At 30.0% G+C, this 25,064-nt stretch overlaps 1 protein-coding gene and 1 long non-coding RNA gene across 2 annotated transcripts; one reads left to right on the forward strand and one right to left on the reverse strand.

Annotated features, from left to right (window-relative positions):
• Positions 1-2,273: 2,273 nt before the first annotated feature.
• Positions 2,274-21,306, reverse strand: LOC143897685 (fatty acid synthase-like). The gene is given in 20 exon segments (XM_077406502.1): positions 2,274-2,396; positions 2,481-2,732; positions 3,652-3,906; positions 4,081-4,565; positions 4,708-5,112; positions 5,115-5,538; positions 5,979-6,672; positions 6,843-7,078; positions 7,711-8,735; positions 8,826-9,233; positions 9,496-9,800; positions 10,698-11,194; positions 13,068-13,385; positions 13,547-13,707; positions 13,807-14,011; positions 14,452-14,745; positions 14,988-15,406; positions 15,659-15,887; positions 16,136-16,380; positions 21,117-21,306. Coding segments are annotated over 20 exon segments (7,128 nt in total). The 5' UTR covers positions 21,280-21,306; the 3' UTR covers positions 2,274-2,288.
• Positions 21,307-22,561: 1,255 nt separating this feature from the next.
• Positions 22,562-24,559, forward strand: LOC143897675 (uncharacterized). Its single transcript, XR_013256971.1, has 3 exons — positions 22,562-22,625; positions 22,739-22,829; positions 24,341-24,559. It is a non-coding gene; the product is annotated as an uncharacterized LOC143897675 (long non-coding RNA).
• Positions 24,560-25,064: the final 505 nt, after the last annotated feature.

Raw genomic sequence — 25,064 nt, forward strand, 5'->3', positions numbered from 1 at the left:
AGTATCATCGTAGCTACGTGGCTGACGTATTCCGCCCGTTGCGCATCGGATCGGTGAGTGACGAATTTTTTATAATGGTATGGGGTAACGAATTTGCGAGACCAATATTAGATATATTTATGTATTGTATCCATATAATAGTACTATATTAGATAAATGCGGACTTCTCACAGATTCGTTGCCCTAAAATGGATAGACTAGATCAGACTAGGCTGAATAATTAATCCTGGAGCATCATTATTTATCAATTTATTGTGCTTACGGGAGAATGCACCCATAAGCACATACATTATGTCGGTGCATTATTTGTTAATGCATCTAATGTTCTTTGCATCGCAGAACACACGAAATCTACCAGTCGCGTGAAATTTGTAAGCAAGTTATTTAAATTTGATAAATATATATTCTGTTATCAAGTATAAAATGATATTAGTTATATGATCTTTTTTGTACAATACTATTTAATTATTCAATTCAATTATTTAAATTTATGACATTTAATTACATTTTTCAAGTTTGTTTTAAAAATTATTAAGAACCGTAGACAAAGAACTAAGGTAAAATTTCACAAAATAAAGAATTACATTTTTTGGATATAAGATTTTACTTAAGTTTTTTTATGACTTTTATTTTTTGTGCAGAATAAAAATTTTAAAGACATATACTTTTTATATTACAATTTAAATAAATAAAAAATAATTTTTTTATAGATAGACAATAATAGATAGTTTAATTACAATTGAAGAATTAAAAAATATTAAAAGATATAGATATCTGTATACACACAGGGTACAGAGAGGTTTAACAAAATAAAATAAATTAACCGATTATACAGATAAGAAAAATTTTGATACCACAATTAAAAATGTGTTTCTTCATTTTCTTCTCTCTCTCTCTCTCTCTCTCTCTCTCTCTCTCTCTCTCTCTCTCTCTCTCTCTCTCTCTTCCTATCCCATATATTCCGCCAGGATTAAATATTACATAAATTGGTGTAAGGAAGCAAAATGTATTAATAAATTCAATATGCATGTATTACAAATGAAAAAGACCGAAAGATATTTTAATTTGCGTTGCATATATATTCTACACAAATCTTATTACATATAGATTACACTAAGAAGCATAAGTGTTAATCGTACTTATTTTTATTGTATATATATATATATATGTATAATGCGCCGATTTTATCCTAATCTTTTATAGTTTATCCATGTAGCTTGGTCTATTTGGAGCTTTGTATAAACAAAGCAAAATAAAATAATAACGTGAGATCCAGTGAATATTTTGTCGCGGGACAGAGTCATTTTTTATTGTAGAATTATCTCAAAGTTGATATCAATTATATTACATTAAAATGCATAATATAATCGTAGATATGTATTTCTGATAAGTCATATACTAAATATAATTTTGATAACAATTTGCATTATAATAACGAAATATTTATACGTATAGATATGTATATGAAAGTTTGTAAAGATAAATATGTTACATGCGCGAGAACTTGATAAATTCGTTATATTGATTGCGATACTAATTGTGTGGAAAAATCATTGTTCCCTTTGGATCTCACGTCATTCAGTCTGAATATCTCACTTGATATCTAAAGTGAGATTAAGTAACGATTGGTGATTCGGTTCGCGGTTCGGTTCGCGATTCGGTTTATACTAAACATTGTTTGTCCATTCATTAATAAATAATTGATTGATCGAGTCATTAATTCATTTTTAAATTTCTGTTGTGTGTCTCGCGTTTCTACGTTACACTATTGAAATCCAGATATTTGCGACCGATTGCGAGATATAATCGCGACGATTTGTATTAGAACGCGATTAACATAAAATTCTTCCATTTCTTGATGATATATAATTCTGTTTTACTTTCTATTCTTGCTATAATTCTTAGACGAATAAATTAATTATGCATATCCTTGTTTTAAAAAATTTGATTCGTGTGCATAGATGTAATTTACAGATTATATAGATTGCATCTATGCATACGAGTCAATATCTTAAGAAATTTAACTTACGCTACTATGGCTTTGACCCCTCCATATATGTTATCGTATATATTTGTATACAACTATAATAATTTGTAATAAATAGAGATATATCTATAGAATCAGAAATTGTAAATATTTCTATATTATCTGTATTTTATTTCGACTTATAAAAATTACAGATCCGATTCTATATTTTATTACAAATTATAGACTATATTTTTTATATTTTATATATGTATATTAAAATACGTATATGCAATTATATTCAAATATATAAACATACATATTATTTTTCCACCCATTCTTCATTAATAGCTGATATAATTTTGACGTTGTCCATCATTGTGACGTGAGTACCTTCCACGTAATGAATTTGCACTTTACCTTCGGTAATCTAAAAATAATTTTTTTTTGTTATAAAGTTATCTTTAAAATTTTAGAATCTTATTTTAAATATCTCTATTCGAGTCAAATTTACTTTATGTAAACCATAATCCTCTTCAGTCAAAAAGATCATTGGGAGAGTAGGTTTCAACAATGTTATAGATGATTTAAGGCGTGGTAATGAAGATACATCATAATTCTGTAAAGCGATTATATGATTGTATATTGTCGAACACCCAATATCTTGATTTTCAGTGGTCAATGCATTTGATTCTTTCGGAAAGTAAGCGTGGAATATTTCTAATTTCTCTTCCCATGTGTTACATTTATCCAGCTCTAAAACAAGCTACAAATCACAATATATTAGCATTTTGTGCAATTAATGAGAAACATGCTAAACTAAAAACACTATCTGCATTTCAACAGCAATATGAAATAGTACAATTTTCGAAATGTTGGCAAAATTTTTCGATATTTTCGTTTTTTTTATTACTAATTTCTAAAATTCTTTCCATAATCATATATTCGTTTATTATGTCCTCTATCTCTAAAATTATTGCTATTATTTAATTATCATTTTTATACGTCTTTGGATATATTAAAAAACATTACAATTATTGCAAATTTATTATTAATTTTGCTTATTCAACGGTATAATCTGTAGTCTATATATTTTACACACACACACACACACGCACACACACACACACACACACACACACACACACACACACACACACACACACACACACACACACACACACACACACACACACACACACACACACACACACACACACACACACACACACACACACACACACACACACGCGCGCGCGCGCGCGCGCACGCACGCAAACACACTATATAAAATCTTAAAGAATAATATTTATGTTATGATGTTATAAGTTATTTTATGTGTATGATCTCATCTTATATCCCGGTAAAATATATTATATAAAATAAAATATGTCCATATGTGTCCACGTGTGTCAATATAATATATTATTTTTTCTCTTGTATAATGGTTATACAAGAGAAAAAAAAACAGTATGGACATATATGGACATATTTTATGTAATATTTTATATAACATTATATGATTATATATTCTTAGATGTTTTTATATACAAAAAAAATTTTTTACCGGGTTTTTTTTTTAATTTATTTATAACTTTATATAAATTTTTTTAAATAAATTAAGATCACATATATAATATATTTTGCAATAAAAACTCAAAGTACATTTTCCATAATTTACTAACCATTTTCTGGTTAACTGCAGTGTACATTTCCAACACGGAAAGTAATATCATATTTTGTAATTCATGTTGCAAAATGCAGGGCAAATATTGATTAAGCCACAATTTCATTTGATCAGGGGCTCCATCTATCAGTATTAACCGTCCTGAGAAATCATTAGCTTCTAATAATCTTGCTAATTCGATGGCAATTAAGGATCCAAATGAATAACCCACTATTAAAAATTCCTTTTGATCTTTCATTTTCTTTAATATGTGCTAAGAAAATAAATATGAATGTATATATAAGCTATAGTAATATATAAAAGACTTGTAGTTGTTAGATATTATTATACTTATATATGCATCTATGTATATACATATACATATATAAATTAATTATTAAATAATGAAAAATAAAGTAAAAAGTTTAAATAAATTGCGACTTCGTACAGGCAGGAAATAAGCGGCTAATTTCATCACTGAATGACTTTGACCTGAACTTTGAATATTATGTTGCAAACACTGAAGATTGCAAACAATTGAAGATTTAATTCCTGATGCTATTGATTTATATACGCTTGAAGATCCTTCGATTCCTGGTATGAGAAATACATTGTCCCCATCAACCTCCTTTTTTGTAGCAAGTTCTATAAGAATATTTGCAACAAAGTCTGAGTTGGTTATTTTTCGAATCAGCATGTCCAAACCTCCCTTATTTTTTGTATAAATTTTATTTATGTCGTCCGTTGTTTTCAGCTCGACTGTATCTGTCATTTGTTTGAGTTTAGCGAAAGTAAGATTTCGGATATCTTGCGCCGTTAAAAAGACATCGAACTCTCTTTCTAATGTCTGCTTAATTTCTACTGCCATCATTGAATCCATACCCACCTCGGCCAGAGATATGTTTTGTGCTATTGTGTGTACATTTTTCAATCCTATTTCAAATTAAATTAAAAATTAAGAATAAATTTTTTATGTTATTCTGTGTAATATCTTTTAAAATAGTATACTAATGATATACTTTCTATAAATACTTCAGGAATTTTTATTATATTAGCTGCTTAAAAAATTGCTTACCCATGATATGAACAATTGTTTCATAAATATTCATTGATCCACTGATATTTGCACCTTTTTCAGCAACAACCATACTGCTTACAACAGGTCGATCTTGTAACAGAAATACTTCTAATGTCTCCAAACATGAAGATATTCGTTGTTGCAATGTACCTCCAATAACCAATTCCTTATTTTCTTCTTGCCTATCTGCCACGAGTCCGACATCACCAACAGCACCCCATTGTATCGCTAAACCGTGCAATCCTTCTTCCATCCTTTTCTCACAGATTCTCTCCATTACGGAATTAGCCATCCCATAATTTGTCTGGCCTGCGTTTCCTCTTCCACACGACACGGAGGAAAAAACGACAAAATGTCGAAGTTGCAGACAAATCTTTCTCGACAATTCGTCCATTTTTTTGTCATCCATGCTTTTGATTTGAATGAATCCTCGAACGTTTGAGGTGATTGATTTTGAAATATACAATCTTTTAAAACAACTGCAAGATTAAATATGGCATCCACTGGTGCTCTTTCTTCAGCAAATTTTAATAGGGATTCACAATCTTCATGTTTCAAAGTATCATCGACAGTAACGATCTGTACATCCACACCGTTAGATCTCCATAGCTTTACTCTTGATTGCTGATAACCTGTTTTAATCTCGGTTCGTGATGTCAAAACCAGATTTTTTGCACCTCGAAGAGTCAACCAGTTTGCTAATTCTAAACCAAAACCGCCTAGTCCACCCAAAATGACGTAACATTTATGTTCCAAACAATAATATTGCGGGTGAACAAGTAGAGGAGCATCCAAAGGCTCATTTTCTTCCTGAACCTTTATTATTATCTATAAACAATCAGTCAATTAAAATACAATATTACTATAAAGCAAAACATAATAAAAGTTTTATTTTTTTTTCTTAAATATTAATATTATTTTGTATTTTATTATTAATTTTAATTGCATTTTATGATTTAATTTTGTTATTACAAGGAATAACATTTATTTATAATACTTAAGATAGGAGCAAACACACAAAACTACGTTACTCTTTAATAATAATAAAGGATGTCGAAACGTTACTCATTAATGTAAATTATATTAATGTAAACATAATTTTGTCAATAATATCTCTAAAAAAAATAGTCAATAAATCATAATTTAGCAAATTTAATTTAACTAAACATTTGTTACTATCTTTACGACATTAATTAAATTAAAAGAATGTTCCACATGACTTAATAATTAATATAATTAATTATTTCTATATCTCAAAATGATCGTACTTTGCCAATATGTGTTCCAGTGGCCATATATCTAAATGCAGCTTCTACCTCATTTCTTTTAAAGACTGTTCTACTTAGCGGTTTAATAATGCCTTTTTTTAAACTTTCTCCGATTCCTTTCCACACTTTTATCTTTCGTTCTGAATGTTCAAAAAAGAATCTGTCTAATAAAATAGCATAGAAACTGATGCCTTTAGAGAAGGCAGATGTGTCCAACGGATTATTAGAAACCATATCAAATTTTCCAATTTCTAGAAAACGGCCACCATTGGCTAAGCAGCGAACAGATGCTTGCAATTTCTCTTCGGCTAAGGAATTTAACACGATATCCACCCCACGACCTCCTGTACGCTGCATAATCATTTGCTCAAAGCTTGTATCCCGAGAGTTTCCGATATGATCTTCGGGAATAGAGGGAAACGTTTCTCTTATAAATTGCCGTTTCTCGACAGTTCCAACTGTCGTAAACACTTCGCAACCTTCGTGAAGCGCAAGATGGAGCGCAGCTTGGCCAATGCCTCCAGTACCAGAATGGATCAAGACTTTGTCTTCTTTTTTCATTTTACCATTCATATACAAGGCATAATAGCACGTGCTGTATACACACGGAACCGTTGCTGCGTCTTCCATTGTCCATTCGTCGGGTACATTCCAACTGAGATATTTATCGGGCACGCATATGTTCGTTATTCCTCTAAACATAACAATTTTTAGAAGCATATAATTTTGTGTTATATCTGACGTACTTTTCACATAAATAAAATTTAATTTGATACATTTTTAATTAAATATTAAATTTATACTAATAAACATAAATAGTTTTCTTAATTAAGTGAATATTGATAGAAACATTCATCATTTTACCCATATGAGGACATTCCCATTAATCTCTGTCCATGTATATCGAATCCAACATATTCCAAGCCGAGTATATCAGATGAATTGTTAAAATATAATGCCATAGTTTGGATTTTACCAGTAGCCAACATAATATCTTTAAAATTTAGAGGCGCATAAATTACATTAACGAGATCTTCACGCTTAATGTGAGAAGGTATATGGTATTGCATCCAGCAAAGAGTAGTCAAATCTCCTTGTACCTGTTATAAATAAATATAAATAATTATTTATCAAGAGACACAGTAGTATCTTACGTCAAGTCTACGCGCACTAAAACACATACATTGTAATTATATTGTGATTTATCCTCTTGCATTCATTTTATAAATATAATAAATATAAAAAATAAATATTTATTTCAAAGTTTAAGTATTATTACTTTTAAAAATCTTTAAAGACAAATTTTACACACATTTAGAAAGAAATATATATAAATTTAATAATTTAATAAGTAATAAATTAATAAGTATAATAAATTATAAGAAAATAAATAACAAAAATATTAAAACATATTTAACTTATTTTAATTTATATATTTTTAAAATTAAGCCTTTGACAGTTAAAAATATAAACAAAGAAAAACGTAATAAAACATTATTATTATTATTATACTATTGTACACATCAGATCTCTTTATTATAGTGTATATAGACACATTGCAAGTACAATAATTATATTTGATTTTACTGGCAACTACAAATTCGCGCTAGTTAGGCTTATCAAATCTCTAGACGCGCGGAGGACGCGTCTACTCTTGGCGTTCTTTTTTATTTTTTTAAGAAAATAATTTTGTATGAATAATAAAATTTATAATAAAATTTTTTTAACGCACCAGCTGTTTAACACGAGCACTTTGTACGAGTTTTGGTTCCAACGATGGTAATGGAAAATGTCTGTATGATCCCCAAACGTTACCGGAACGTATAACGTTGATTGGTAGGTCCAATTGCAACTGCTTCATGTACAATGGTTCTTGCAAGAAAAAACAAGGCGCTTTGTTATCTTGAATAAATACGCTTCTAATTATTTCGCCTCCAGGTTCTTTTCGCAAACAATTAATAAGACCGAGCAGCCCGCATTCGAAATCTTTTTCTGCGACGAGTATGATCCTTGTATCTATACTAGTCTCGTTTTGCACACTCATTATTGATTTCAGTTTATCTATCCATGTAAACTCGTAATTGTTTACATGTACAATCCGCTGGTTTCTCGCAATATTTTGCGTTTTTCTTAATAATAAAAGCGTTTTTTCATTTACTTGTTTCTCCAGTATAACATCCAAATTATATATTTTTAGACATGAATAATCGTAGACCGCACCGGATTTCTCTAGGGTCAGTAGAAAACCTTGCGGCATTAACAAAGATAGCAACTGTTTATATAATTTCTTACTTTTTTTTGTCAAAATATCGAAACCAAAGATCATTAAACAATTCTCGTCTTTAGACAACTTAGTAATCTCCGTTGTAGAAATGTTGTCGGGCAAAAAGATATTTGGGAATTTCTCTTGAGTCGTCACGAGTCTAGTGTGATGTCGAATCTGCGGTAAATCATTTAAGATTTTACTTACAAGTGGAGAATTTAAATCTTCTGGTGTCACTTTATCACTGTCATCGACAAATTCGATAATTTTAACATTTATCATATTGTAACATTCGAGTGCAATATGCACCGACATCCTTACTGCATCTTGTAACGACATAGTTTCTAAATCACGATGAGCAACAAATTTATATTCTTCAAGAATGGTGTTAACTGTTTTTTGTCGTTGAAATATAGGTGTTGCCACAATGCCACAAATTTCTATTCCTCCGGATATTATAACGTCTAGAGACTTGTGATGACGAATAGAGAATTCTGCAATGTAGCACAGTAAAAAAAATTAATTTATTGGATCATAAAATTAATTTGCTTTTGGTTGCATTATATCATACTTGTGTTACTTACGTCTTTTTTCAACTGGGTAATCTTGAATACGTTTCATCAACTGCATGTGATATTTTGGATCAATTGTCAGCTTGCGGATTTTTGTTGGAACCAAAAGGTTTCTCAAATTTTTTCCTAAAATCTTCATTTGTAACATACTGTCCATAAATGTTACCCAATTATATGTCCAGGCGATATGACCGTTTGATCCCGTAACGGATGCGCTTTTTAATCCACGAAATACGCCGGTGTATTGATAACCACGAAGTCTTAATTCTTTATATATATCTTTTCTATTCATTTCTTCTTCATCATCGACATATTCAGCAAGATTGGCAGATATCTTTTCATTTTCAATATTGGTTGGAATTCGTACTATTCCAGTAACAACAATACTATCTCCTTCAATTATTTCGAACCTGTTGCTACCTTGAGAGATACAAATATAAAAATTTTAAACATAACATATTATATAAATTCAGCGAATGAGAAACTGTCGACAAGAATATGGATAGCTTACAAAAGTGCGTAAAAAAAGATTCTGTATCTTTTATTATTATTAGAAGAGGATTAGTTATTCTTGATCAAAATTTCTGCACTTTAAATATAACATAAAAGAAAAGATGTTTCTTAAAATTTAATATTTATATATATAAATAAGAAAATAAACTTTTTTGTAATAATATATTACCTTCCTGGATCGAAAGAATTAATTCGACTTCATTATATTGTGATAGTACTGTAGCACGAATGAAATTAATGTCCTCAAATACAACTGGTACATTGGTATGATCGTGCTTTCTCAACGATGCAATCATTTTCCAGAGAAGGAAAAGATATCCCGTAGCCGGAAATAAATTTTTTTCGTTAATAACATGGCCCGTTAAATATACAAATGTCTCATCAGTTATATTAATGTTGACAACTATTTCTCTTCTGTCTATTATATTTTGTTCTTTATATTTAAATACATAGAAATCTTCCGTATGATCCCATCTATAAACATTATTAAAACTCATTATGTAATAAAATTATATATAAATTAGTTGTCCATTTGTTTCCGAAATTTATGTAATATTTGAATTCTGATTCTATAAATATTATAGTTTATTTCTCATTCTTTGTGATAGGTATAAAACAATTGGCATATAGATACATAGTTTCTTTGTAAAGTTCCTGGAACGATTTTTTAATAAAGTATGCTAATGATGCTATTTATTAGACAATATGCATGTTATGTACTGCATACCATTATGTACTATATACAGTGATTACAGGAAATTTTTTTGTTCAGACCCATTTCATTATTAATGAGAAATCATAACTTTTTATATATTAAGCGTATTATTAGCCTTATCATAATTCAAAGAATGAAGCAACGTGTTGTTACACGCATTACACGGCATACTCCCGCTTATGTTCCGACAGTTAATTGCCAATCAGTTTTTTGCTAAACGTCAAATGACTAAAATCATTTATTCCCGTATTCACCTGACTCTAGGCAAAGCTTTTTATTTTTCAAAGAAAATGCCAATGAAAGTGTCTTATAGCGAATTCGGTTGGACGTACCAGTGTGCAGTCAGTGCATCTTAAAACCGTCGTACACAAATCAACGTAAAGTGTATGTTTAATTAGAGAGAAAAATGAGAGTGATCATGCCCGCGTTTTGGCTGTACCCGAATCTTGTAGGTAATGTGCACGTTTTTGTGGGTCTGTTCTGTGCTATGTCCACGATTTTGTGGTTCTCTTTCGTGTTATGTTCACGACTTTTTGGTTCTCCTCTGTTAGATTCACAATTTTTTTTTTCCGAAGTAAAAGAATCGTGGATATAGCACGGAAGAGAACCACAAAAATATGCACATCCATTTGTGCATAAACGTAGAATATGAATACCTTATGAGAGGAGAAATCATTGGGGTACCGCGGCTTACAGGAAATTCCACTGTCGGATAAAGATTTGCAATCTGTGGCTGCAATCCTGCGTTATAAAGTTTTCCAATTGATTCTAAAAATATCTCACTATTGACATCTTCGGTCCCTTCATATAACACTACATTTGTTACTGTAGCGCATAAATAATTGTTTAAAATGTGTTGAAGAATGTTTTGAGGCGATATCTCTATTGTCACTGTATCACTTGGAATCAAACTTATTGCCTTTGTAAATAGTACCGGAGATAATAAATAATTTGTATAATATTTTGAACATAAAGGTAAAGATGAATTAGAATAGTGGTTAGCGGATGTTGCTAGCCATTTTGAGCTGCGAAATTTTTTTTGTGGTAATATTCGGTTCAAGTATTCTTCGGACTTAGTTACAGCAGATTTGATATAACGGCTATGAAAAGGTATATTACCACAAGAAATTTCTTTTACAGGAAAGTTATTAGCCTAAAAACATGAACAAAAACGTATTGTTAATTATTATTCATCGAAATACTAATTATTAAGTATTTATAATATACGTGGTCTGTTTAAAAAAATAATAAGACTGAATTTTTTTCTTAACAACTAGTAACACTGTAAAAACAAGGCTGCAGTAGATCGACAGCTACATTCATACTCCACCTCCAGTTAAAATTTCAAACGTTAACACATGTGATTTTACAATCATTTGTATAACTGTATGTTTGGGTGACGCGTCATGAAAATGGAACACAAGAAAATTGAGCAGCGTTATGGGACTTCTGTGTCAAACTCCAGGACAATGCGATGGAAACATTTAAGAAATTGAAACAGACTTACAAAGATCACATTCTATCCCAGGCACAAGGTATTTTTAGATGGCGGTAAAATTGTGAAGATATCCCGTTCTGGACCACCAAATGACATAAATAATTTGGTGATTCAAATTTAATTTAATTGATCATCAATCATTCACACTGTCAACTTTTTAAATGTTTCTGTCGTGTTATCCTGGAATTTGGCACAGAATTTGCTATGTCAAACTTCGCATAACACTGCTCGATTAGTGTTCCATTCCAATCTTACGTTTCATTTTCATGACGTGTCACCCGCAAACATGCCAGTTATACAAATGATTGTAGAATCACATGCGACCAATCTTATCAAATTGAAATTTGAACTGAAGATAGAATATGAATGTAGCTGTCAATCTACTGCAGTCTTGTTTTTACAGTGTTACACCAGTTGTTGAGAAAAAAAATTCAGTCTCATTACCTTTTAAACTATAGAGATATAAGAATAGAGTGCGCAAGCGAGCTGAAAAAGCGATGTAGGAGTAGAAAGAGAAAGCTGTCTTTTCGCGATAGGAATAGAAAGAAAAAGCTGCATCGTGCGGGTCCCTTCTGTCTTTATCTGTCAGATATATCTCGCAGCCTCTTACGTGCTAGCATATGACTCGCTCACTCTAGTCTTATATTTCTATGTTTTAAACAGACCACGTATATCACAAGTTAGATATTAATTATTTAATTTGACAAATTTAAGGTAGTCGTCTCGTCAGGGCATGTATTAGATAAAGTTTTCGATTTCGGATTTTATATCAAATTATATATGATCAGCTTTGCAGTCGATTTTTTTTGTGGCTCCTTACCGACTATTTACTCTAGAAAATCGATCTCGAAAATCACAAATTTTGCATTGCTTCAGACGGCCAGAAAAAGAAGGCTTTATCACGGTTTCAATCACATATTTTCGCATTTTTCGATTAGATGAAGTGAGAAAAAAAACATTGCTTTTTGTACATTAGATTTCGAAGAATCCGATGCAACCATAAAATATATAGTTTACCGGAGATTTCGCTGCTAATTTTTTAGTTTATTTTAGTGAAAATGCGGTAATCGAGCAGACATTTTTTGGTCGAGATGAGGTTGGGAAGACTTTTGGCAACGCCGTTGGCTAATCACTGTAGTTGCAGGTTATGGGGCTCGTCTTTCTTAGCCGACGTGGATAGTGATTGACACCCCCGTCATGCGTTTTGAAACCCTTTCTTAGTACGTGTCAAAATTCAATCGAAAAGTATTCTTCTCACTTGTAACCTTTCTCGACGACTCGCATGATCAGCCGATCAAAACGGAGTCAAATGAAAAAAATCACATAATTTGGAAAAAGTAACATACTTTGTCACGTATGAAATTTTACACCATACGTCATAAAATTATTTTTCCCTTAGCAAAAATTGCCTGAAATATATTTCTGAACGTAAAAACCTACAAACAGTCACATGACTAGCACGTAGCGAGACGCCTACCTTAAAAAGAAGCAAAACAGATAATATTATGTTGTTCAAATAATAATGTACCCGTAATTTGGCGAGAAACGCTTTTATAGAATCTGTTGGTCCGCTCACGATAAAATTAGAGGAACTATTGTAACAAGCTACATCAATATCCGAAGGACACATATCCTTTATGGTTTCAAGATCAAGATTAATTTCAGCCATGGAACCATTAATTATTTTCGATTCATGAACTGCTAAACCGATGAAATATGCCGACAGAATCGTTTCTTCGGTTGTTAAACATCCATCGGCATATCCACAGATTAGTTCACCAATGGAATGACCGATTATAAAATCCGGAACTATACCAATGGATGTTAAAAGATCGACTATTCCAATCTGTAATATAAATATACTATATACTATACATATAAAAGAAATATCTTCCTATTTGTTTTAAATAAAAAAAGAATTATAAAATAAAGATTTAATTATATATATTTGATATACATATACGAAATATATTTATGAAGTTTAAACAAAAAGTTTTCCTTTTTTACCTGTAATCCAACGAGTGCTAAAAATAAATTAATGATATTGTTGGAAATATTTTTATTATTACTTATTAAAATATCTGTAAGAAAAATGCCATAAGATCTCAAAACAATATCGCATTTCTGGACTGCCTTGGCAAATACTGGGAATTTCATTAGAGCTCGACCTGCTAAAATTTTGATAAAAATTTTTTAATCTCTTAGCCTTAATATGTACAAATACGTATATGCACGCGCGCTCATGTATATGTACACACTACACTTACTCATTCCAGACCATTGAGATCCTAATCCAGAAAATATGAAACAAATTGGCCGCTTCATATATTGATGCTCTATTTTATTAATTGTATTATAAGATGTTTTAGATCCAGTTATCATGTATCCTCTATAAAGGTGACCTTCTATGTTATCATTATGAATATGGTGTAACAGAGAGATGTATTCTATATCGACAGATCGACTTCGTACCTGCACATTCAGTATAAAGAAATATTTAAACGCCCCATCGTTTCGTGAAATAATTTTATTAACAATAATTATAATTGTGTAATTGCTGTAAGTGGATTATAATGAATAGCTATCAATAAAATAAAGAAATATAAATTTCCCTGATTACAGAAAGAAAAGTTATGTTCAAATATTTTGTTACAAATTTATTTAAAAATGTTTATAACTTGCATAAATGAACATTATGTCATCAATCTACCTCATAACCGATAACTGTGATATTTATTCCGTCTTGTATACATATATTGATTGCAATCTTCTTCTTAAGAAAATAAATAAATGATTGGAGATGTACAATTTGTAACAATAATAACAATATTGTTACAGTAATACAAAAAATAAATATAAAACTTAAAGCACTTTTAAAATAAATAAAATAAGATAGTATAATATTTGCTTACGTCATCTAAAATGATTTTAACAGCCTCCTTCGTCCGTCCAGATACGATTACAAGCCTAGGTAAGTCGTTATTCGGTGCTCCATTATTGATTTTTTGTTTAGGATTCGATTTTAATAATATGTGGCAATTAGCTCCTCCAAATCCAAAGGAATTAACACCTACATAACCACCCTCCCATTCCGTTGGTTCAGTGACAATCTTTATTCTTCCTTCGATAATAGCAGTTAACTCTTTTCGCGGACGCTTGAAGTGTATAGTAGGCGTAATTATACCAGTTTCCATCGCTAACAATATCTTCAAGAAATTAAATTTGTTTGTTAACAGTAATTCTAATTGTGTGATTGTTGCAAATTATTATAATGAATAACCCAGATAGCACAGATGATTGTTATAAAAGGATTTCACGAATCCTTTTTGAGTTCATAACGATCACCTGTGCTATCTGGAAAGTCTAATAACGATATGAGAAAATTTAAATTGTTACGGTTGCAGTTTAAGCAAATTTTATTATTAAATGTTTTATTACAAATATTAACCTTTGCAATTTGGCAAAGGCCACTGGCGGGTTCGGAGTGTCCAAGATTCGATTTTATCGAGCCCATCAATAACGGCGTGTTTCTTTTAGCACATATAGTCTGGTCAATAGACATAATTTCCGCAGGATCACCCACTAGGGTACCAGTTGCATGAGCCTCCATGTAAGATAACTCACTAGGTGAGATTTCACATTCTTCGTAAAATTCTTCCAACAACATTTTTTGCATTTTGAACGATGGAAAAGTGATACCTTCTTCTTTAAAGCCATCGCAATTTGTTTTACCGTATACGAAGGTCGCATATATTCTCTTTGCATTTTTTGCTTTTTGCAGATACACCACTGTCATTGCATCGCTGCGCATATATCCAGAGCCTGCCTCATCAAAGGGTATACAATAACCATCAGAAGACAGAACCCCTGAAAGAAATTGATCCTAATAAACCAAATTCTTCCAGTTTTGATTTTATTGCCGCATGCAGAAATATGCGATAAGCATTGCGATACACACATTACGATATTAATATTAATTATTTTAATTTTGCATCATTTATTAAAACGGAAATATCAGTAATTTAAATATTTTTACTTTGATAAATAAAATTAGACAAATATATAAATATATATTGTCAGTATATTATAAAGTAAGTACAGTATTGTTGAAGTATATACCAAGGCGATAAAATCCAAAATTTATGTAAGGATGGAGACACAGATTGGCGGTAGCGACAATAGCGGCGTCACAGTTTCCAGACCGGATCATCTTGTAAGCCTCTGTCATGACGAAATGGCTTGAGCTACATGCACTATCAAGATTAAATGATGGTCCAGTAGTGCCGAGCCAGTAAGAAATTCTGTTTGCCACGAAAGATCTATTGCACCAATATGGTACTCCACTGAACTAATTACAACACATAAATTTTTTTCAATACTTGAAATATTAGAATGTACAATATTAAAATACTATTAATAAGTTGTATCTTTATTTTTTAGACTATTTGTAACTATTTATAAATTGTACACATTTTTATTTTGCGTATGAAGGAGATAGATTTCCAAATTTTTAACAAGAATTTTATAGTTACGTTTCTTTTATGTACATTTTTATTAACATTATATAAATTAATGAGATTACTAAATATATCGTACACTGGATTTAAAATAGATAGAATGGCTTTGCACATCAGCGCAAATTCCCGTAAAAACACCCGTTTTTGTTCCCTGCAACTCTTTAGGATTGACACCTGCATCGATAATTGCTTCGTAAGTATGCTCTAGTATCATTCTAGCCATAGGATCCATTGCATGAGCTTCCATAGCGGGTATATTGAAAAATTCTGGATCGAATTTCTCTACATTGTTGATCTTACCGATTCGAAGAGGCATATCGAAGCCTATATAAATAGAATTATTTTCTATGATTATATAATGTTATGTACTTAGTTTTTTTATATCAAGAATGGGAAATGCATCAAAATGTCTTCAAAAAGATCCGCAATACCTCGATTTTTTCACATTATGATATATACTGTTTAATTAATTTTCCAAAAACAGATAAATTACATCAAATGTTCATGTACCGGTAAAAAATTTTTTATATAAAAACATGTCTAAATATATATAATCATATAATATTATATAAAATATGTCCATTTATGTGTCCATACTGTGTTTTTTTTGTATAATCTCTGTTCGTATGTACAAAAAAAAATAATATAAAAAAATATATAAAATAATTAAAAAAATAATTTTTGCAGTTTTTTTACAAAAAAAAAAGTTATGCAAATGTGAAAAATTTATTTATATATAATCATATATAATCATATTTTGTATACATTATTACATTTATATATAATTATATATAGGCAAATAAATGAGCGATGCAAAAACAATAAAAAAACAATGCAAAAATTATTTTCTAATTTTTTTTTTATTATTTTTTTTGTACATTGCATACATACGAACAGAGATTATACAAGAGAAAAATACATATATGGACATATTTTATATACTATTATACAATATTATATAATTATATATATTTAGATGTTTTTATATAAAAAAATTTTTATCAGGGTCAGATGACGCGAAAAAGCTATTAGGCGCGTTCAGCAGAACAAACCGCTCAGTAGCAATCGAACGATTGGCTCTTACTTTTGGACCCAACAAATCAACGTAGCGTGTTGATAAGTCGACACTCAACAGTTGTGTCTGCTGAATGCAGCCATTGTGTACGAGATAATATTTCTTTTAATACATCACCAGAAATAGTATACCTAAATAACTCAAAAATGTTGTAGAATTACTTTATATAAAAATAAATTGAAAAACATTAAAAAACAGAAAATAATTTTGAGCAAGAAATTTTAACGTGAAAAATACACATCATAATTTTATTAAATCTTTTTTTTCTTAATAATCACAAAGTTGTGCCAACAAATATAAAATTTATACAAAAAATTTATACACACTATACATTTCTTTCATAATTATGCTTTGGTATTTAAAATATTATTATAGAATATAATATAATTCTGTAAAATAATTATGAAAAATAAAATAAGTATCTTAAATAAAATAAAAATAATAGAGGAGACCGGGGCTATCTGTCTATGGGGGCTATGTGTCCACAGTACTGCTATCTGAGGTTTTAAGAGACAGACGTCTCTACCATTGTAACAAATAGTTTAAAAATGCTCTACGTAAGAGATTTAAACGTTGTTTGTTTTTTAGCGATATTATTCGCAGACGCTATACATACCTACGTTAAAAGAAAAGCGTAAGCAATTATTCACATTTTTCGACGGTCGAAAAATTTGCTGTGCGACAGTAGTTTAACTCAAATTAAAGTAAGTAGTTCATAATATTATCAATTAATATATAGTTATCAGGTGTGAGAAACGTCGAATCTTAATTCCGCATAATCTAAAATTGGCAACATGTTAAAGACTAAAAAACGTGGTCGAGGCTATCTGTCCTATTTTTGATGGGGCAATGTATCCACATTTCAATGATAGCTTGTTCTTTTATGAATAAATAATGATGCGTAACTACAAAAGAAAGATTTTTCTTAAAACGGATAAGGTAGACATATCCAATAAAATTATACTTATTGTTAGAGTGATTAAAAGAATAAAAACTGAGCGAAAATCTTTTCGCAAAAACAGCGTTAGACTTTGGAATAAATTGTTCGGACTTTTACTCGCTACTGTAAAAAAGTGACCTACGAGCAGCTATTTGATCCTACGATTCAAGAACCGTCACCAAATTTTTATTTTAAAAATACACGTCAAGTTAAATATATGAGAAAAAAAGGTGAGAAAAATATATGAGAAATATAAGGTTTATATTCGTACGGATTACATATGAGTTTGTTTTAAATTATTAAGTATTTTCTATTTCAAACGCTGCCGCGGATAAAGTAAAGGTCCTAAATAAAAAAAAAAGATTAAAAAATTGAGGGGACAAAAAATTCATTACATTAATTTTGCAACGGACTCAAAATCAGTTTGATGCCACCGTATATAAAGAAAAGTCAGCTTCACGCAGGAATATTGTCAAAAAATGTACACAAAGTGTGCCTACTACTACTCTGACTCCAACGACTAGGCAGTTTTTTCAATATTATATATTAATAATAAATAATATTAAAAATAAGCATAAAAATTAATATAAATAACGTGTTTCTTATTATGTGGACAGATAGCCTCTTGAATGTAGACCAGATAGCCCCGTATATAGGGCTATCTGTCTACGCTTGACTTGCCGACTTAAAAAATTTACCTCTTTAAGATGGTAAAAGATTAACAATTCTAATTATTATTATTTTTTAATAGCAAGATTTGAAAGGTTATACCATTAAAATTTTAGCCAAAGATCTTTATTAGTTTTTTAGTAAACTTGAAAAAAGCGTAAAGTGTGGAGACATAGCCCCGGTCTCTTCTGTTCTGAGATCTGTTTTTATAAAAAACTTTTGAAAATGTGAATAATTAGATGTATTTTAATAGAGCAGAAGGCTTAACCGAAATGAATAAATAATAACACAAAATCACAAGTATTATCAAAATAAAAAGGTATTTAACCCAAAGAAACTTAGCATTGTTAGATCAAATATAACATATATCTATAATTACTATCTATAATATAATATTTATAACATAAAAATATATATCTATAATTATATTATTATATTATTATATTAATTTTTCATGAATATAATGTTCCAAAGTGTTTCTAATAATTTATTAAAGAAAAATCGAGCAAATCGTAATGTGTTGTGTAGCCGGATGTTTTAATAGTAATCGAAAAAATCTTGAGCTACAATTTTATCGATTTTCTGGACCATGAGAAGAAAAGAAAAAAAATGGATTGTGGCAGTACATCGTCAAACATAAATATACAAAAATATACAAATATAAAAATTTTCTTTCGATAAATATTAAAAGAAACAACTAAAAATTAATCTATTTTAAATTCAAAAAATAAATGTTTAGTAATTTTACTTCAGCAACCGTATCTTGCTTGTAGTCTGGACGTTATTATAATTATAAAGATAAGAATATTCAATTTATTAGAAATTAAGCTGCAGTAGCTTAGTATAGCTGTAAGGAGACTAAAGTTTTAGATTATACAAACAACTCAATTTTTAAATTTGTCACGGCTTTTTCGGCCAGAGCAAAGGGACGCTAGGAGAGTCGGGTGATAGGCCTCTCGGGATAATCCCTCGCGCGAGTCATGCAGCTCTCGAATTAATCCGTTGGGCGCCAGACGCGATGCCCTCGCGTCCACTAAATTCTCTATAACTTAACGCGAAATCGCGAGAACCAAAGCCTGTCGCACGAGGGACCAGCCAGCTCGACCTAACGGCAGAGGGGCAGGGTAGAGGCCAGGGTGGCGCGGATTCGTCGAACGGACACAAAATCATTCCACATAAATCGCTAGATATTTAATGAACAATAGATTGCGTTTATTATATATAACTCAAGAAATTATATCAGTATGACTGAGTAGTTCTACGTATTAGGTTGGTACAGAAGTAATGCCTCCTAATTTTATTTTTTTTTAAATCTGGCATTATAAAAAATTGTGCGTTTCATTGAGTTGTTGCTTGAAGTCTCTAGTTATAATTATGTTAAGTGGTATTGCGATCAGTTACGTTAGTGTGTCACACAAATAATTCAAACTGGTGGGTGTTTTAGATACGCATAACAGACAAAGACGTGATAAAATTTCTTACCATGGAAGAAGTGAGTCCTATTGAAATCCATTCGTATTTCAAATATAGTGTTATCATGAATATTTCTGACGCGAATGAATTTTGGAACTTACTTCTTTCACGGTAAGAAATTCAACCGCCCTGATGGTCTGTTATGCACATTTGAAACACGCACCAGTTCAAACTGCTTCGGTGACACACTCACGTAAATGATCACAGTACCACTCAATATAACTCAACTAATAGAGACTTCAAATAACAACTCGTTGAAACGCAAAATTTTCTATGGCGACAGAATGAAAAGAAAAATATTAGAAGGCACTTTTGTACCGATTCTCGTATGTTGATCTGAATTGTGATTTAAAATTTTAAAAATTTTTATTTTTTGAATTGCTCTAAAACAATTAATTTTAGTTATACTTCTTAAAAAAAAAATTATTTTGTTAATTTAAAATAGATTATAATTATTAGTTAATTGTCTTTTGATAATTTACATAAGCTATTCTTTGTATACTTACGTTTGACGATATGTACTGCCACAATCCATGTTTTTCTTCTCTTTTCTTCCCATGTTCGGAAGGAAATCGATAAAATTTTAGCTTAGGATTTTTTCGTTCACTAATTAAAACATCCGACTACACTACATGCGATTTGCTCAATTTTTCTTTAATAAATTATTATAAACACTTGGAATATTATTCATTTTTGGATTTTATTAATACTCCCAGAGTTGCGGAAAGTAACCGTTGAATGCAGCTGTCAGAGTTAACACTTGCATAGCTTATTATCCAATCTTAAAAAAGGCACGTTACCTGAGTGAAAGCGCGCGTTTGTGATCTCTAGTTATATTTAAATAATAGATATAAGATATAAATACGCGAATATGTATCTAGTCTCAAGGGAAAAGTTTATTACAGTTATTCCATCGTCCGTGATCGCTCGAACCAAGATCCATTTTGTTAAAAAGATTTTCTTGTAGCTCTTTGATATTGTTGGTATTAGGGAATCGGCCAGCAATACCAGAAATAACAATTTCATCTTCAGCATCAACGCTGATATACGAGCTCGGTCGGCTCATCGTTTTTTTATTTTTGCAAAGTAGATAAATTCTAAAACGAGACGCTATTATTTGTTTTTAGAAAACTCAGATGTATAAATGTAAAATGTAAAAAAAAATCCAAATGTGCAGAATTATGTATACGTACCAATAAGAACTAATAGTAATGGTAGCTAACATAAGTAACTAAAGTCGAAGTTAAAGCACAATTAGATTGCACATTACTGTTCCTATCTTTTATTATTTCTGTATTATATAGTATTCTACTTTTACATATGCATTATTCTTTATTTATTATTCTTTTACATACATATTAATGTGTCAACAGTGTCAAATGTTGAATATTGCAATAGCTGATGCTTTAAAATTATTATTTGTATATAGTATTACTTATCGTTTTAATATACTATAGATACATTATAAAATTATTGAATTAGGAACGTAAAATGATTGCTATAAGTTGGAATATTATATACATTGTAATTCGTTACTTCTGTAACTATTAATTTCTTTATTTGCGCATCACGTACCGCGCCTGACTCGTATTGCCGTTTATTAATTTGTTTGCTATTTTAGTATTTAATGATGAAAGATATCATTATTATAAAGCGAAGCTAAGTTCACATAAAAAGAGCGATCACATGACGACGTCACTGTGTAAATGTCGCAGGCTTACCTAAAATTCTTATGTCAAACGAGTTTTCGAATAAAATATTTCAGAATCTAAACTAACGTAAAACCTAAGGACACATTTTTCTAATATAATATTTTTAATCGCATTTCGGGTCAGTTCGAATAAGATTGGTACAAAAGTTTTCCGAAATTAATATCGATCTCGAGACATGGTAATCGTATACTGAAATTATTTTTCAGTCATTCTGCAGTTTCTAAAGATATTATTAGGCACAAAAAATTCAGCTTGGTTGAAATTAAGCACATTCCTGCTTTTTTGTCTTAATTTTGATTTTGATTTTAAAATTTCTTCATCATTATTGGCTATTAATTCGTGTGTTAGAACTCAAAACATATATCTATACATTACAATTATTATACCGCATAGTTTCGTGCTCATATAAAATGTATAAAATGAATCTATTTAAACATATGTAAGTTACACACGTGATATGCTAAAGTGCAGTATTTTAATTACATTATTATATCATCTACTTGCAAAGTATATTAATACATTTATATACATATTCGTATGACATCCGATAAACTTTGACATTTGGTTTAAATGATGTGTTAATTTCGATTGTATGTAAAAATGATATTATTATCAACGAAGATGCGCTTGTGTCACACCAAGTGTACGCGCGCGGGTAACAAAACAGGTCGGGGTACGCGAGCCGGTTAGTTGAGCCGAGGTATGCTTATCGGATTTCAGTAATGGCTGGACTGATTTTAATGTCCATTTCTATTAATATATAGATTAACTTTAATCTCGATTTAACTTAGTTTTTATTTTATTTTTTTCTAGTTCTAAGAATTTATAATCTGCATCGATAGAAATGGTTTGATCCACCAGTGACTCAGGATACCATATATAATTATTACGTATACGTATGTTTGTGAGTATACAATCGGGCTATTTTATTATCAATCTATATATTAAATATTAATAAGTCGAAAAATATTCTCATGCCGTGCGCTGTTCGATACAAAACACAGGGACTGATGTGGATGATGTGTTAAGTTTATAATAGCCTCAATCGATAGCTGGAGAAGTTGTGTTGCATAATAAAAGTGTTATTTAACGCCAATATATATTAGGATATTATTGTTTAAATATATTTTTTGGGAAAAAAATAATGATATTACAAAGTCGTACCAATTAAAATATAATTTATATACACTATATATATAATTTTTTCATTATAATATTACATAAGAATTTCTTACAAAAATATATCTCTTAATATTACATATTTTTAGAAGAAATTTTCAAATTTTTTTGTTGGTGAGATCTCCCTCTATAGACTGAACCTAAAGTCTAAAAAAAGTACGTCAAGATTACAACAATGGCAGTCAAAAAAGAAAAAATTTCGAAAAATTTAAGTCATTTGTTGTTAAAACAGTTATAACAAATTAATTTTTGTGCGCTAAAATAGAAAAAATTCTTTATTTTTATTTAAAAAAAACTCGATATCTGCAGTCGTTCGTTACTTGTCGTGGCAAAATTAGCGAAAAATTTTGAGAAAAACACGGTTAAAGTTTAAAATACTAGTTTTAGCTAAAAAATTGATACGTATACAAAGCTCAAAAGTTATCCGCGCAGAAGATCACAGATTTTTTTTACTTTTGGTTCTCGAGAAATATAACAGTTTGTATCAGTGCTAAGGAAAGTAATTTACTGATATGTGAGTATAGACAGTACACATGTAACCGTACAATAAGAAACCTTGTTTTACCCTATAAGCAGGCCGGGGTTGGGTGTGGTGAACCTCGCTTCGATCCACCCCATCCTATTTCTGCTTCTATCATTGTACGGTTCAAGTTTTCAATCGAGATTCACCCCCACCCACCCACGATTACATGTGTACTGTCTATATACATATACTGTTTTCTTATGTACACATTGTTCGAAAATTACGTATATTTTATTTAAATTTGTTTGTTCATAACTTTTAAATAATGACCGACGATTAAGTTATAAGAAAAAATTACTCAGAATAACACATGTCAAGGTTAAAGTCATTGGAGGAGGGTACGTTAATCTAAATAGTTATTATATTTTTTAGCATTTTGTTCAATTTTATTTTGATAATAATTGTTGAATCACACAAATGTTTATTAAGAAAATTTAATAAAATATAAATTATATTTATTTTAATAAATTACACTTAATTAAAATATGTTAGTTTCTCTCTTTTTCGCAAAAATATTTATAAAAATATTTAATTAACAACTTAAATTATAATTTAATTTTCTAAATTTTTGTATGGTTTTTTTTCTATGAAAAAAATAGGTAAATATTTTTTAAATTGATAAGAGAAAAAACTTGCTAAATCTATAATAAGTTACTACCAAAACGTTTTATATAAGTTTTATTTTTTATTACATTGGTATTATTAATTTTTAGGTGCGTGATTTGGATACGTGCAAACAAAAGTCGGACTCGTGAGTCTTCTTTCCAAATACTTATAAGTTCAAATTTCGTTCCCAGACTGCAGTGCCGTTTATTTTCAACGAAAAATCATTTGGTCTCGCGGTAAAAGGTGGTACATATGTTATTATCAACAGAGAGAAATAAAGTCACTCACCCAATCAATCCAAAGAACGCAAGAACAATAATTATCGTAATTTTCGTATATCCGTTAGTTTTAATGTTTATTAACTCATGAGTTGATATTCAACATTTACTACGTTTACGCGAGCGATACTTCTGTAGTAACTTACGATAATTTACCCGTTTTCGCGGAATAAATTATCGTAAGTTACTACAAAATCCGAAGGACTACTTTACGCGAAGGACGTATCGTAAGTTACTACAGAAGTAACGCTCGCGTAAACGTAGTAATTGAGGAAAAGATTCTGAAAAAAAAAAATTAATATTAGAACAAATACATACGTGCATGCGCGCAAAGATTCGTAGAATAGATAGATTTACATTTGTCAGCATGATCAAGTACATTTAAATTAAAAATAATTGTAAAATATATATATATATATGAAGAACATTTTCTTTCAATAAAATTATTGTTAGACTGTTCCTAACTAATTTAGTTTGTAAACTTACGTGTGAAAGAATAAATAATAATTATATTTTACATTATTAGATATTACATAAACTAACAATTATGTTT

This window comes from Temnothorax americanus, unplaced genomic scaffold, assembly GCF_048541705.1.
Source record: "Temnothorax americanus isolate GAGA-0224 unplaced genomic scaffold, ASM4854170v1 Scaffold21, whole genome shotgun sequence".
Classification (NCBI taxonomy): Eukaryota; Metazoa; Arthropoda; class Insecta; order Hymenoptera; family Formicidae; genus Temnothorax; species Temnothorax americanus.